The sequence below is a fragment of the Drosophila elegans genome, unplaced genomic scaffold (assembly GCF_018152505.1).
Source record: "Drosophila elegans isolate 14027-0461.03 unplaced genomic scaffold, ASM1815250v1 contig_208, whole genome shotgun sequence".
Lineage (NCBI taxonomy): Eukaryota > Metazoa > Arthropoda > Insecta > Diptera > Drosophilidae > Drosophila > Drosophila elegans.
The window spans coordinates 21,434,128-21,448,986 of record NW_024545578.1 but is presented as its reverse complement, the minus strand read 5'-3'; the positions used below and the strand labels follow the sequence as shown (position 1 = coordinate 21,448,986).

General features: G+C 38.6%; 2 protein-coding genes and 1 long non-coding RNA gene across 5 annotated transcripts; 1 reads left to right on the top strand and 2 right to left on the bottom strand.

Annotated features, from left to right (window-relative positions):
- Positions 1-981: 981 nt before the first annotated feature.
- On the bottom strand, positions 982-13,543 carry LOC108142597. 3 transcript variants are annotated; one of them, XM_017266566.2, is made up of 5 exons: positions 12,310-13,542; positions 5,167-5,901; positions 3,459-3,904; positions 2,029-2,583; positions 982-1,959 (listed from the first exon to the last, which is right to left on the bottom strand). In XM_017266566.2, the coding sequence occupies exons 1-5, from the start codon at positions 13,223-13,225 to the stop codon at positions 1,411-1,413; spliced, it is 3,201 nt and encodes a 1,066-aa protein (XP_017122055.2). In that variant the 5' UTR covers positions 13,226-13,542; the 3' UTR covers positions 982-1,410. The 3 variants fall into 3 exon arrangements, with proteins under 3 accessions (XP_017122055.2, XP_017122054.1, XP_017122056.1); XM_017266565.1 differs by lacking the exon at positions 12,310-13,542 and adding an exon at positions 5,973-6,156; XM_017266567.1 differs by lacking the exon at positions 5,167-5,901 and having other exon boundaries at positions 13,404-13,543.
- LOC108142598 (hippocampus abundant transcript-like protein 1) lies at positions 8,619-10,435 on the bottom strand. Its single transcript, XM_017266569.2, has one exon. The coding sequence runs from the start codon at positions 10,107-10,109 to the stop codon at positions 8,763-8,765; it is 1,347 nt and encodes a 448-aa protein (XP_017122058.1). The 5' UTR covers positions 10,110-10,435; the 3' UTR covers positions 8,619-8,762.
- Positions 13,544-14,125: 582 nt separating the features above from the next.
- Positions 14,126-14,747, top strand: LOC108142816. Its single transcript, XR_001774311.1, has 2 exons — positions 14,126-14,234; positions 14,292-14,747. It is a non-coding gene; the product is annotated as an uncharacterized LOC108142816 (long non-coding RNA).
- The last annotated feature ends 112 nt before the right edge of the window (positions 14,748-14,859 follow it).

The window sequence follows — 14,859 nt, the reverse complement described above, 5'->3', positions numbered from 1 at the left end:
TCCAATACAAGTGTACGACAAACTATCAATCATTCTAAGAATTTCAATTTCATCATAAAACTTCATATAGAACATCAATATTGTAGGGCATATTGTAGTTGAATCATATTTGTATATCCAAATCGTACTTTTTGTTGAACAATCGTCAAAAGTTTTGGTTTTCTTAGCATATATAAAAACGATAAATTAGAAACAAACCCATGTATGGTAAACACACATAAGTATATATATTGATATGTGAGGGAGGGGTTAGCTCCCACAAAAAAAAAAAAAACAACACACAGAATAGTTGTAACGATTTTTTATATTAAAATATTTTTCAATATCTATTTAAAAGAAAATTTCAAACGTTTTTCAATGGTGGATTTACCTGGATTACGGGGAAGGACGACGAAGGAAGAATTATTTCATTTCTAGTTAAATAAGGGATTTATTCTATTCGTAATCCTTGCAAGCAGGGATAAGCAAATGCATAATCTCCTTTGCAATAGAGGGCTGAAATGTCTTGTCCACGAATTCAATTTGTGTGTTTATAAGCCTTTTTTACTTTTACAAATCTCAAAATGTTTTCACAATCAAAACAATTTTCTATACTATATAAGAAGCCAAATAGATTTTGTTTGTCAACAAGTCTATGCATTTTGCCATAAATATTTATTATTTCAGTTTGCAGTATGTGAGTCAGCAACCGAATTTCATCAGATTGTGCTAATCGAATTTGTTGAACAGTTAAACTAAATGGTTATCAATTCACAAGCGAAAGCAATGTAAACACAATTTATCAAAATAGTAGGGAGAAACATAGACAGATCTTCGAAATGCAGATAATATTTTAATTGTTGCAAATAAATGGCTTTAAAACTGTTAATCAATGAGTTTATCACATTTAAAAAATGTCGAATTCGTAACATAAAACTTTTTTTGCTTTGGGTTTAGGCAACACAGTTCTCTGTTTTAAATATTTAAACAACAACCAAGTAATTAATTTTGCTTTAGCAATTTTTATTTAAATTTGTATTAAGTAATAGTGTCTAAATACTTAGGTGATTAACACAGTTCCGAAACTAATACATATTCCATGTGGTTGCAGGGGAAAATCCTCTCGTGACTTAAAACAATATTCAATCGACAATTTGTAACTCAATGGGAACGATCGCTGGGTGATCGTTGTTTGCTTTGATTTTATGCTATATAGACAGCCATAAGACGGTGAATCGAGGCAAAACTGGGATGCCAATTTAAGTACAGCATATTAGCATATTAGATCAAGATCCGTGTATTATATATATGTAGAGTCTAGTCTAACACTAGGTGGTTGGTTAACTTAGCTACTGTTTTGAGCCAATATCAGAGACGACATCGAGATGCGGAGAGAGGAAAAAACATGTTTAACTGACTCTTGGCCCTGGGCTATTCCTGGCCGTTTGCTTTTCGGGGATTTTGTGCGGCGCTGCTGGTGGAGGGCACGGGTGAGCCGGGGGGCGTGGGAGTGCGCAGAGCCCGTTCGAAATCCTCCGCCAAATCATCATCATCTCCGTCCTGCTGCCAACTGTCCAATGCTTTGTCCACATCGAACTCTGGAAACTTTAGCGTTTCCCCCGTCACATCCACCAAACGAGATCGCAATCTCTGCGAGATCTCCTCCAGCTCTGTGTACTTTCGCTTGATGGCCTGACCCAACTGCAAATGACCCAGTTCCATGGACTTTTCGAACTGATCGATCACGGTATCCACACTGGGCGGTATAGCCTCCACATGTGCCTCTATGCCCCCCGTCACGCGGCCATTAAAGTCCACTATGTTGTGCCATCCGCTGGGAAAACCTCCGCCCGGTTGCTTCTGGTTGAGATTGAGGGCTGCGAAGCCTATGATGGCATCCTCATGGGGAGACGGCTCAGTGCTGCCGTTTGGGCTAACAATGGCCTTCTTCCAAAGCTTCAAGATGAAGAGCTTCTGGGGCTGCAAGAAAACATGAATGAGTATTTTTCATGATATTTGAGTTAGGAATCGCCATTCATTTCTGCTTACATTACTGCGATAATCGCGACTCACTTCCACCCGGAACTTGCTGAGCCACTGGGGCTTCGTCGACCTCGCCACAATGGGCGTGGCATGGACCAAACCCTCGTGCGACTTGTACGTCTGACTGTTGCAGTTGACGGCCTGGAAGGTCACGTAGGTGTTTGGCGGTTCATTGGGCGGGAACCGCTTGGCGGCCGACTGTCGTTTGCCCTGCTTCTTCGATTTGCCATAGCCGGGATTAAGGGGCAAACCAGCAGCGCCAACGATGCGCAGTTGGAAGCTGAAGTTGCCGGGCGCCGGAGGAGCTGGAGGGGGCGGCATTACAGGCGTTGAGCTACTTGGTGCAGGAGTTGTTATGGCATTTTGCAGCATGTCCAGTAAATCTGTGGTGCTATTTGGAGCCGGCACTTGATTGTTGTCCTGGTCGAAGCCACGCTGCTGCTTTAGTTGGGCAATCTGGGACTCACTGCCGATGGCCAGGAGCACCTTGAGCTCCCCCACAGGCGATTGGGTTTCAGCACTGACAATGGGTGCCCAACCATCGATGGAAATAACCGGTAGCTGAAAGTTATAAAGCAAACTTTAGTGCTGGACCTAAGAAATTGTAAGGGAATACAAAGTCAGTTTGAACCAATACGAACCAAACCCAAGCTGTTTTTTCATGTTCAACAGAAATAATCAGTCGTATTATTATTTTAATTTGAAAAACCAGAAAAAATCAGTCTGCTAGTTTATATAAGTTTTGTTATCAAACGGATTTTCGACATTGAACTTGAATTAATGAAAATAGCAAATTGTGCAAAACTTAATCGGAAAAAATTTCAGTGCAATAATATATTTTAGTTGGAAATATTATTCTGTTGACTATAAGTAGTGTTTTTAAATAATTTAATAAATAATTTTTTGAGAATTGATAATACAAGTAGAACAAGAACATTTTTTAATAAAAATAATTTACTTTTAACCAAGTAAATTTGGAAAACATTAGAGTGCTCCAAAAAAAATTTACTCTCACTGTTTCATGTGGTAGATTTACAATAAATGTATAAAAAAAAATCAAACAATTTTATTTTAAGTTTAAGACGTTACCCTATGGTCTCAAGCAAATTTTTTTATCCACGACAACAGGTCGTATTAGTGATATTCATTGAATCCACAGCGCAGAAAAACACATTTTTTTCGAAAACGATCTTAATAAGGTAAAGAGCATTGTAAAAGCGGGTTAAAGTAGCACCTTATACATTTGGATCGTCCAAATGTACATGCATATTTATAATACCCTTAATTTGTTCTATTCAGTTGCAACTTAGTTTACATATGTTTGCAGTACAGCTCAATTTTATAAACAATAGTTAGGTTATAAAATGTAGGTTCAAACTTTTTTTTAGTGATTTATGACAGTCTTGCACCCCCAATTTCATAAAACCCATTCGCACCTTTCCCTTGCACAGGTGATTGGTGATGCTGGCATCTCTGTAGGCGATGAAGAACTGGTGCAGCGGCAGCCGGACGACTCCGCCCAGAGGACGCAGTTCCAGAAGCAGTTGCTGCCGCTCGACGCTCTGCAGGAAGCGCTCGTCGTTGATAATGGCGAACTGCTCCTGCAGCTCGAATGATCCTCCATCGCCGATCTTCACCACGAGGGGCTGCGATTGCCAGAAGGGCTGAAGCGATAGTTCCTGGCAGGCCGATTTGTTCTCCGCCGTCAATTGACGCAGCTCCCCGGCATTCAGATAGCCCCGGAGGAGACGGACTTTGTTGGTCTCCGCCATGAAATTGACACAGTCCAATATGGCCCTGTTGTTGTTGTTGGCTTGGGGTGGAGGGGGTGGCGGGGCCGGCGGCTGGGGAGGCGTTAAGACGGCCTTTGAGTTGCAATTAACTGAAAAATATTTAAGAACGCAAGAGAGGATTAGTGATTTAGTCAACGGTAGATAGGCTGCGGCATGCAAGGCTGTATTAATCACAGTTCAAAGTTCTTAAGTAGACCTTGAACCCTCACGATGTGAATCGAACAAGCTATTAAAAACGAAATCGAGGAATCAGCTGCGATCTTTGATCCGGGGACTCATCGCCTTGACGACAGACGATCGGATTCAAAAAACCGAATCAAGCGGAACGTAAAATGTACTCAGCAAGCGGGTGAAACCGGGTCGAATCGGTTATAGCACGTGCTCAACAAGCGGACAAATGACAACTTGGCCGATTACTTCAATCGAGTGGGCTAAAAATAGACCATTTAGATCTCAAATCGGGACGATAATTGACGCATTTTGAGCATCATAAGCGGTGGACACAGTGGGCAAGTGTGAAATAAATTATAAGAGCCTCAGGAAAATATATTTTAATTTAAAATCATTTGACTAATGGGAAATTGGAAATGGCACAAATTTAAATAATGTCAAATTAAAGTGGAATATTTTATCGACAGAAAACTCTTCATATCAAAAAGTCATATGACACGTAAACAAATTTTCTTATTTAGAAAAGCCCTCAAATTTTTAAAGTATTGAAAACATGAAATAAATATTAAAACAAAAAAATAACATTATTTTAAAGTTTTGATAGCTAAAACCTTTTTATACTTCAAAATTCTAGTTATAAACCTTTTTTATGCATTTGCATGACCTAAAAATTTTGTATATTCCTAATTTTACAGAAAGGTCCATTCTTAAACTTCTAATGATAATACTATCCAATGAAGAGTTACAAAAACTTCATCAACCCACTGTGCCTCATGATCATAAACAAAGCTGTTGGAAACAAAATACATGTTCTAAAATATATAGCTGGGGATAAAAAACATAAAACACAAAACAGATTTTTTTTGTTTTTGATTTTGTTGATTGTTTTTTGTTTTGTTTTGCTTTCTTTTTTGAAAATAAAAAGTATTTATTGACAGAATGATGGGCAGCACTTGGATAACGGCAATCAATAATATATAGAGTAAGTGCAGGATGCGTGGGCGTGGTTGTGGGCGGCTCGTGTGGTTTTGGTTTTGGTATTGATTTTGTTGTTGGTCGTGGTGGAAATTGTGATTGTAGTCGTGTGGTTCAGCTTGTATCAGTTGTATTCGATTTGGGGGCCCAAGAATCATTGGTTCTTGCGATTGGCAACCACACGACATTAGTCATATATATTCACCTGCGGCCTTGTTTCCACTTTCGTTCTTTTGACCCTGCTGCTTCTGCTGCTGCTCCGGATTTCCATTTAAATTCTGCAGCAGACTGACCTTCACATACACGCTGCCCAGATGGACATCGCGACGCTTGATGGCCACGCACTTGCACTGCTCGAGCAGTGATGCCTTGTAGAGCTCCCGGAGCTCCAGACGCCCCATGCCGAGCATTTCGTTGAGGCAGGTGCCCGGCTCACGCCACCAAACCGTGATGTCCACATGGCCAGCGCTCTGGTCCTCGTCCTCCAGGCTCTTATCCTCCATATCCACTTGCCGCTGAGCCGTCTGCCCGAACCGGGTGCACTGCGTCAGGCTCTGGAACTTCTCCGACTCGAACTGCATGATGTGGAACATGGGGTAGCGCGGCACCTTCCGTATCAAATCCCCGGACAGCTGGCACTCCACGGTGAAAATGGGTCGCACTTCGTTCTGAACCAGTTCCATGCGCTGTGTGCCCTCCGGCTGCAAGGTCAGTGCCTCCAAGTGGAGTTGCAAAGCGTTGCAGCTACGGAATATCTCCGGCGTGATCACCAGCTCGTCCTCCGACTCCTGGGCAATTTGCTCCGATTCGGATTCCGGCCACAGGACCTGCTGGTGTTTCTGCTTAAGCGGCTCGGCGGAAGCAGCGGTGGCAAAAAGAGCCACCAGATCTGCGTCCAGTTTCTTCATGGCCTCCATTAGCTCAACGTTGCTGGTGGTGCCTGTAACGAGCGGAAATATATATTAAGACGTTAGTTTTAAATGTGAGAAACAGAAATGTCTTTGAATTTACAGGTTTTTAAGCTGGCGAATTAGTGCGATCCGATCTCCACGACGTGGGCTTTCCAAATGTGGCCCTTGTATGCATGGGAGATTCCGAAAAAGCCGGCCGAAAGAGGAGTACGAAAGCGAAGAAAGAGGGGCCCCCACTAATCGCGTTCTATGCTTTGTCTCACACTTCTCTCACTCTCTCACGTGTTCGCGCTATCGCTCTATCACATGGGAGTCGGCTTTGGGGGGTGGTGGAGCACCCTGGATACCCTATCGATAGAATTTATTATTCGATTCCATGAAGGAAAAAAACATGAACCCTGCTCTTTTGATTCGAAACCATTTAAAAATGTACATAAAAATATGCTGTCTCAGTTTAGTACTTCTTTAATATTTTAAAGATTTTATTTTATGATTCTTGGAATTAAAATATATCAAGAAGTTATATTTTTTAAATAGAAAAAACTTATACATTTTGTGCTACTTTGAAATTTAATTTTTACCGTAAGAACAAATTTAAAGTGCAAATCTAAAAAAATCTAATGCAATTTTTAAATATTTAATACAGATTTCGAAAAAATTTTAATTTTTTTATCCAGTTTATTAGCTTTTTGTAAAAATTATATTCCAGCCAGCTTTTATAAAGGGTATCTAAATTTGAGAAACGCTATTCTCACAATTGCTTGCTTCTCTTTTAGCATAAGCAAAACCAGACCCAAATATATTTTTTGCATAATTTCGTCTGACATTGGTAAAGTTCAGTGGCAGGAGGAAATACAATTTGCAACAGATTCGAGGGCATTTTTCAACTCAAAATCGTCTACAGCTAAAGGTCAAAGAGTTATCGGTCAGCGGGAAAATTATTACCCATTTCTCGGCCTGGTAACGCGCTAAATTCTTGATTGGCTCCAAGATAATTGATAAGAGACGCCTGATGCCAGTTCAATGACATAATTTTCCGTTCGAGAGATGGATTTTGGTACAGTAACAGTTGTAGGATTAGTCAGTAAATGGATTCTAGGCTTGAGCAACTAACGATTTTCTTTGCTCTCCCCTTTCATCAGCCATTCGGTACGCTAATTAAAACCCATAGAAATTCGCATCGCATTAGTTGAAAAGTGAAATAGCGAAAGAGAGAGCAGGCCGGAGACATCTTATCAAGGCAAGGCTTATCGATTTCGACCCCATACCACCGCAATATTTCTCCCTGTGTAGCAACAAAGTCTCATAAAAAGCGTTCTCAGCAATTCGCTCCTGATTCACGGAATAGTTTCGCTTTTTTTTTTTGTACATACGCATGTCGGTATGTTTGGTGGATTCGTCGGAACATACATATGTACATATGCTTTAAAAATTTTTATGCCTGCGTGATAACACTAGCGGACCTCTGGTCTCAGCAAAGAACCTAAATTGAAGGCCAATGGCGAACACCCAGACGCAGCTGACAAAAGCTGAAAAAAACTAAAAAAAAAAAAAAACCCATTTATTTGACAGTCAGCAAAAACGAGATACAAAACCAAAACAACAAAACCGTTGAGCCTGGCAACATATAGTGAGATAAAAGTTTGTGACAGGGGCGGATTTTTTTAAAGGGGTGCTACAAATGAAACCCTGGAAAAGACTTTATTTTAAACTATTTTATTATTCAACATTTTGTTTACAAATGTAATTTAAATATTTAGGAAACAATATGCATTTGGGAACATTATAGATCACAAAGAATGTTTAAAACGTTAAACTTGGAATATAACATATGATTGCTAACTTAAAAAAAACGTTTTACAATAGCTAAAGATAAATCAAAATTTGATTACGTTAGACAGTTAGTAATATTTTAGAAACGAATGTGAACAAGTACAATTTGATCAAATGTATTTGAAAAGAGGTTTAATAGGTGATTTATTTGGATGCAATTTAAATACATACATAATCCTTTATATATTATTTTGTAATATTTTTTAATTATACGGTACTATAACGTGAAATCATTTTAACACCTCCTAATTGAAAGCCTTTTTGGCACCTAATCCGGCCCTGCATATCAGTTAAAAAGTGTTTTCCCATTGAGAAACAGTCTCCCAATATTTTAGTTTACCGAGAGAGTGAGAGAATAGGTTTTTGCCTGCACGTGTTTCGGTATAATCACACTATATTCTGATTTTTATGGCTCTCTTTCGTTGGGCTTTACGTACATATTTATTGGGACTCGCTTGTTCAAATGGAAAGTTTTCAGCGCTGCTGCAAAACCAAAAAAAAATAAAAGAGAATATCATACGTCAGCCAAACAGGAATATTCGTTTGCCAAGTGATTGGGCAACATGGGACTTCAGGGGAGCTTGATCTATTTTTGGGATTCTGCAATTGTTGTGCATAAATTATCTTTTTGGCAAATTTTGTTTGCTACTGATTGGACTATGTTGATGAGCAAAACAAACAAAACCACAGACTCTTACGTAAGAGTCAACAAACTGTTGTGAATTGTGTGCTTCAAAATAGAAGAGCAAAATCAAATTTTATAAATAAATAGTAGGAAAATGCCAAGAAAAATAAAAACAAAAACCAAAATAAACAGACGCGGTCGTCGACTGAGAGGCTGCGGAAAAGTAGCTGATTAAATGACGACAACGGACGACATAGCGTCTATACCTTAACCCATTAAATAAAATAATTACATAAGAATTTTTTATGTATATTAAAATATGTACGGACAGAGCATTTAAAGAAAACCTTAATTTTTACTGCCATATACACTTCAGTATAACATACAAAGTTTTTTAATTGCTGTTTAAAAATAATAAACGTAAAAATAAATCTAAGATGTTGGCACCTCCTCGTCCATTTCAATGATGTACTTTAAGGCAGAAAATTCCTCCTTACTGCCCCTAGCGGTCTTTTCATCTGGTATATATGAGGCTAGAAGAATGCCGATAAACACAGATATGGCTCCAAACATAAACGGACCCGCAGCAGTTCGATCTTCATTTACACTCCTGTTCAGAAGCCGATCTTCATTCAAGTCCATGTCGGATAAGTAGAATACGATACCAAATACAGCGGGTCCGAGTCCATTACACAATCCTGACATACCCGTGATCATCCCTTGCACTGCTCCCTGACTTTCACCATCCGAATATAGAGATACGTAGGCGCTCACGGCCGGAAAAGTAATGGAACTCAATGCGGCCACATTTCCAGCCAGCCACATTTGCCACTTTTCATCTCCGACGGCATACAGAATAAGTTGCAGCAGCTCCAAAAATAGGCCCAACAATATGGATTTCTTGGCACCTATAATTTTTACAATAGATCCCAATGATACGTTAGCCGATATGCTCAAAATGGCCATGAAAGCCACCAGCATAGACAGTTCCACGAAACCAAATCCCATCGACAATTTAAGGTAGGCCGGTACACTAGAATATTCACCAGCTTCAGGGAGTAGAAACGTGAAGACCACAATGCACAGCAGCAGAATATTGGGATCTGAACACACTCTAAGTAGGGCCAAAAAGGGATCCGCTTGCTTCCAACTCAGTCCAGACGATCTTACTTTTCGCGGCAAACTTTCGGGAACTGCCAGCAGCACAAAGATCACATTCGAAGTGGAGACAAGTGTGGCTATCAATACAACCGTATTAATGCCATAAAGTTCCATGATGAGATTTCCCATGGCCGGGGCAATTACCAAACTGGCGGCAAACGTGGCCGATACTAATCCATAAGATTTGGTCCGCTCTTCCTTGGTCGTAACATCCGCCACATAGGCAAACACAACCGAGAAGCTTACTCCCAGAATTCCACTTATTGCGCTGATCGCAAAGAACCACCAATTATCGATCGTCATCATGGGGATCGGCAGGCAAGTGAAGGTCACTGTCATCAGCAGCAGCAACTTCCGACCATAGATATCCGATAGTGCTCCGATCAGAGGGGCTGATAAAAACGAGAGTATTCCCTTAACACCCATCACCAAACCGTTCATCAGGAATGTGTGATCTGGGAAGGTTTCCTTCAAAGTGGCTATCATGGGCATTGTCAGCAGACCCCAGGCGAAATACTCCAAGAAAATCACGACCAAAACATGAGCAACACACGGCTTTCCAATCCCCGAAATAGAGGCAAGAGTTACGAGTAGTTTTTTCAGACCCAACTTGGCCATATCTGTATGGCGAGAATACAACTGAAAGAGCACTAAATCTTGCACTTTGAGAAAGTAGGTAAAGTTTTACTGAAATTATTTTTATACGGTCTTTTAGCGTGGCTAACACATTTTAGAGGGGTATCTGATGTTTTTTGTTAAAGTAAACGAAAAAACTTTGCCTATATATTTGTCGGAAAACTTATTTGGGAAATGTCGAAAGATTGACCTAATGATAGGTTTAACACTTCTTGTAATATTAAAGGAATACAGAATCTTATAACTTTAAGTTTAAAACAAAGAAAAAATTGTTTGTTTGTTTTGTTTTGTTTGGCCAGCCGAAGTTTTTATAACCTTGCAGCTTTTGCTTTGCTTTGATCTCAAACCCTTTTGCTTAAGTTATTTGATTGTTTTAAGTTTTTTTTTAAATGTATTGTTTTATTTAGTACATATATTATTGTTTTTTCTCACAAACATTTTACAATGACCCTTTCCCTACCAAATTGGTGATGCATACTTTTTGTCGAAATGCCAAAACAAGAAAGTCGTGCTCAAGCAAAGGTTTTTAACCACAAATGTTATATTTCAAAAGTTGAGAAATGTCAAATCTGGAATTGGTGATTTAACTGTTTGAGTATTCTTTGGCTCATCCTGAAAAAGGTAGAACATTACTCCAAACGTGGCAGGACCCAATCCCTCGCTCAAACACTCTATCCCAGCGATAATGCCAAGGACAACGCCCAGATTTACGCCACTGAAATTGTTGCGGGATGGATAATGGTACCCAAGGCGGTCACTATGCTGCCCAGCCAGAGCATCCAATGTTGGATTCCGAATGCGAACAATAGCAGCTGCGATAGCTGGCAAAATAGGCCAAGTCGGATCGACCACTTGGCACCCACTAGACTCACAAGGTAGCCCAAGAGGATATTCGACGTGATTCCGAGCAGTTTTCCAGTAAAGCCTTAATTCCGCTTTAACAAAATGTATTAATTACAAAACAAAAAAAAAAAAAATTGGTTCTGATTCATTAGTATCTACAGTATAACATAGTTCTGTATATTTAAGAGAACTATAGTTTTGTCGAAATTCGCTTTTAAAAGAGATCTAAAACACAAATAAAACCAATTAAAGAGAATTTAAAATGTCAACAAATATTTTGAATAACACGTTTTCATTAGATATTTATTTATGTGAAATTTCAAAGTATTTTCAATAATATATTGGCAATAAGCAAAAACAGTCATCGAAGCTAATTACAGTGCCCTCTCCTGGCGTTCAAAATAAATATGAAAATGAAACACAGAAATTACCAGAAAAAAAATAAATTCAATTTTAAATCTATTCTATTAAAGAAAAAAATTATATATATATATATCTTTATATAATTTAAAAGCAATAACTTGACTAATATTTTCAAGTTAATTAAAACCTGCCCTTACTTATTTGTTATTGATTGTGAATACGGCAACTTTGGGTGAAATTCAAAAAATGATTAAAAGTTGACAAATTTTTTTGTACTGCTTAAACAAATAATTTGCATATTTCCGTGCAGTGCCCTTAAATAAACACAATGTCTCAGTATGAATATGAATAAACAGTTGCGTTTGCTTAAACGAAAAGCGGTGATGGGACAACATTGTAAGAAGATTTATTTATGTTATTTTAGCAATGCGATGCTTTTACGAAAAAAGATTTCATTTGATTGCAAGTTATTGCTGATGAATTTCGAAAATATGGCTCAGCAATTTCAGTTTTTCTTTTTCCATTTATTAGTAATATCTTTTAACTTTGGCATACCCCACACTTAAATTTAGTCCCTATGTTTCGACGACATAATGTTGATTAAAATAGTTTGTTAGCATAAAACACAAAATATTCGCAGCAGTGAATTACAGTTCAGTTAAATTTTTAAAATATTTTTCCATTCTCTGAAAAGCTTTAAAAATTAAGATTTTAAAAGAAGTTGTTATTGATATTATTCAGACATATTTTAACTTGATGTTAAAGTCATGAGCTTGGGTTTGTTTCAAGATTAATAATATTATGCCCAGATAAATATTTAAGACTGCAAATATAAGGATACCTCAAGAATATGTTTGTGGTGGTATTTTTGTATCCACCGGTAGGATGAAATATGTGAAAGAAACTTTTTTTGAATAATTATATTATGTAGGAAATCTGTGTACTAAATTTTGTATTACAAAAGAATTGTCCTTACCTGCCAAAAGATCGTCATTTTGCTGATCCTGCAACAACGGCATCACCTGTTCGCCGACAGGTGGCGCACGTGCATCCTGCACATCCTCCGGCTCGTGGGCATGGCCGTGGGCGGTGGGGGCGTGGCCCTGGATGGGCGGAGGGGGCGGTGGCTCGGCGAAGAGCATCTCAAAGCGCAGCCGGATCTGGATTTGGCCGACTTTCAGCTGCTGTTGCTGTTGCACTTGTTCGAGCGGGCCACCGATCTCCAGGTGACGATATAGAGCATAAATTTCGGTTTTATGCTCGAAATGTCGCGAATTGCCGTAATTAGCGGCGTATTTATTACTGTTAGCGTGATTGCAGCCTGCTCGGACGTCACCACAGCCGGCTGAGGAGACGGCGACAATTTCGATGGCGGTACACAGGCGTAAATAATCTAAAAATAAGACACGGCTTGTTTTTTTGCTGTGTATGAGGGGATGCTGATGGTGCTTCTTCTTATTTGCCCTTAGTGTGCAATGCTTCTTCTTTTTCTTATTTGCCCTTTGTTTCTTCTTTATCCTCTCTTTTTGACTGAGCTTATTTTGCTCTCGTTGTTGTTGTTTTTTCTCCCCGTCTTCTTTTTTCTCTTCTTGTCCTTTTGTTTCTCGTCCCTGATGATGATGTTGCTTGTTTGACCTTTTCTTTTGGCCAAGCTTTCTCTCTCTGCCGACGTCGCTGTCGCTGCCGACGTCACAGCTGATGCCCGCCTTAGCACTCTCTTGGCTCCGCCAACTAAAATTCGCCTTAATTTCCGAGGACAACGTCGAATTCGCTCTGATCGATTTCACGCCTTTGCGGCTTTCCTTCTGCAAATTTAACCCCTCGGCAATTTTCCTGCTTTTCCGCTTTTCACTATGCACATTCGTCGGCGACCGTGGGAATTCTGCTATCATAATTTTTATGCACTTATGCCATAATTCTCTCACTCACTCTCACGCACACACGTATAAAAACGCGAAAAGAGAGGCGGGCGCGCGCTTGTATTTTCTTTTTTTTGTTTAACCAAGCTGAAAAGTTAAAAATCTTTACACACACACACACACAGAAGTTGAGAAATCGAATTTTCCGTACTATGATTTTCCGGCCATTAATCTGCACGGGCGTAAGTTTCGAGGAAAACTGCTGGGCTGCAAAAAAGCTCCTGGTCGCAAAGGAAGAAAAAACGGAGAGCAAAAAGGCGAAGCTTGCCGACTACTCGGGACGTTACCAGACTGCTGAGGGAATGTCATTTGTTTTGGTTTTGCCGCCGGTGCGTTGCCACATGGGAAATAAATACTGAAAAATATTAAATTATTGCCTGAGCTGCCAACCTAGTTCCCCTAGTTCCTACTAAAATCAGATACCAGCTCATTTAAAATATATTGGTTTAAAAAGATATAATTTTTTAAGACTCTAAGAAATCGTACAAAATTTAAGCTAACCAATACGCAATAAAAAAATTATGTTTAAGCCTTAACATGAAAATTATGTTAAAAATATATTAACTACTTTTCCGGATGATCGCTAGTAACAATGAACTGGAAGAAATAAGTAAATCTCTACTTTTGATTTTAACTAATTTGGAAAATTTTGAAGTAAATTTAATCTACACGATTTTCTCATTTTAATAAGCCTATTTCTTGAAACAATTTTATGAAATACATTGTATAGACCTTAATAATGTAGTCTTTTGAAATTTGTTATATATGGAAGATTTTAAACATCTTATTATTTAATTTAGAGAATTAGTCACACGATTAATTGAATTAGTAATATTATTTAGTGCATTAGTCACATGAAACGTTTAGTCACATTTTGAAAGCCCTTTTGTATATTTTATAGTTATTTCTTGGTAAACAAATATTAATATCTCTTAAGACCACTGAATATCTATCGTTTGTTTTAATTTTTGGCTACCAAGTGGTAAGTTATGTACGTACCCATATGCTATTTATTATGTTGTTGTTTATTTAATTAAAGAGTTTAATGCAAAATGAATTCGAAATCATTTATTAACAAATGTGAATCAACACCGAAGGAATCAACTCAGAACGAAGTTTTGGAAAGAGATGTTCCTTATACCATTAATAACCAAAAAGAGAGCGAAACAACTCCGAAAAAACCTGAAGTAATATCATATAATAACCCTCATCGTCGAACTGCGACCACCTTTGTAAGGTTAAAGAGCAAGCAAAGAAAAGAACTGAAGCATGCTTTGTCAAGAGGTATACCCAAAAACTATGCTTTGGCATGGATTCAAAATGTTTCAAAGGTTCAGCAAAGTCAGAAGCCGAACAGAGATAATCAGGAGTCTGCAAAGATTATACAGGACTCGACAAAAACGAGTTTATCCTGAAGATAGCATCTAATTTCCAGCGAGTTAGAAGCTCCTGCGCCAAGAAATTTAAATAAATACATTTTCAATAATCAACAGAAGTCAATAACCTTTGTTTACTTATATGAAAAGTATATTGTAGATTGACTAGTTTTAGTATTGTATATTATTGTAAAAGGATTTTCGTAGGCTCATCTGGACAAACAGAAACTA

Coding starts and splice junctions, on each gene's coding strand:
- LOC108142597 (XM_017266566.2), bottom strand. CDS start 13,225: ATGATAGCAGAATTCCCACGGTCGCCGACGAATGTGCATAGTGAAAAG. Junction 3,905..5,166: donor AAGTGGAAACAAGGCCGCAG/GTGAATATATAT, acceptor AATATTTTTCAG/TTAATTGCAACTCAAAGGCC. Junction 1,960..2,028: donor GTCGCGATTATCGCAGTAAT/GTAAGCAGAAAT, acceptor GTTTTCTTGCAG/CCCCAGAAGCTCTTCATCTT.
- LOC108142598 (XM_017266569.2), bottom strand. CDS start 10,109: ATGGCCAAGTTGGGTCTGAAAAAACTACTCGTAACTCTTGCCTCTATT.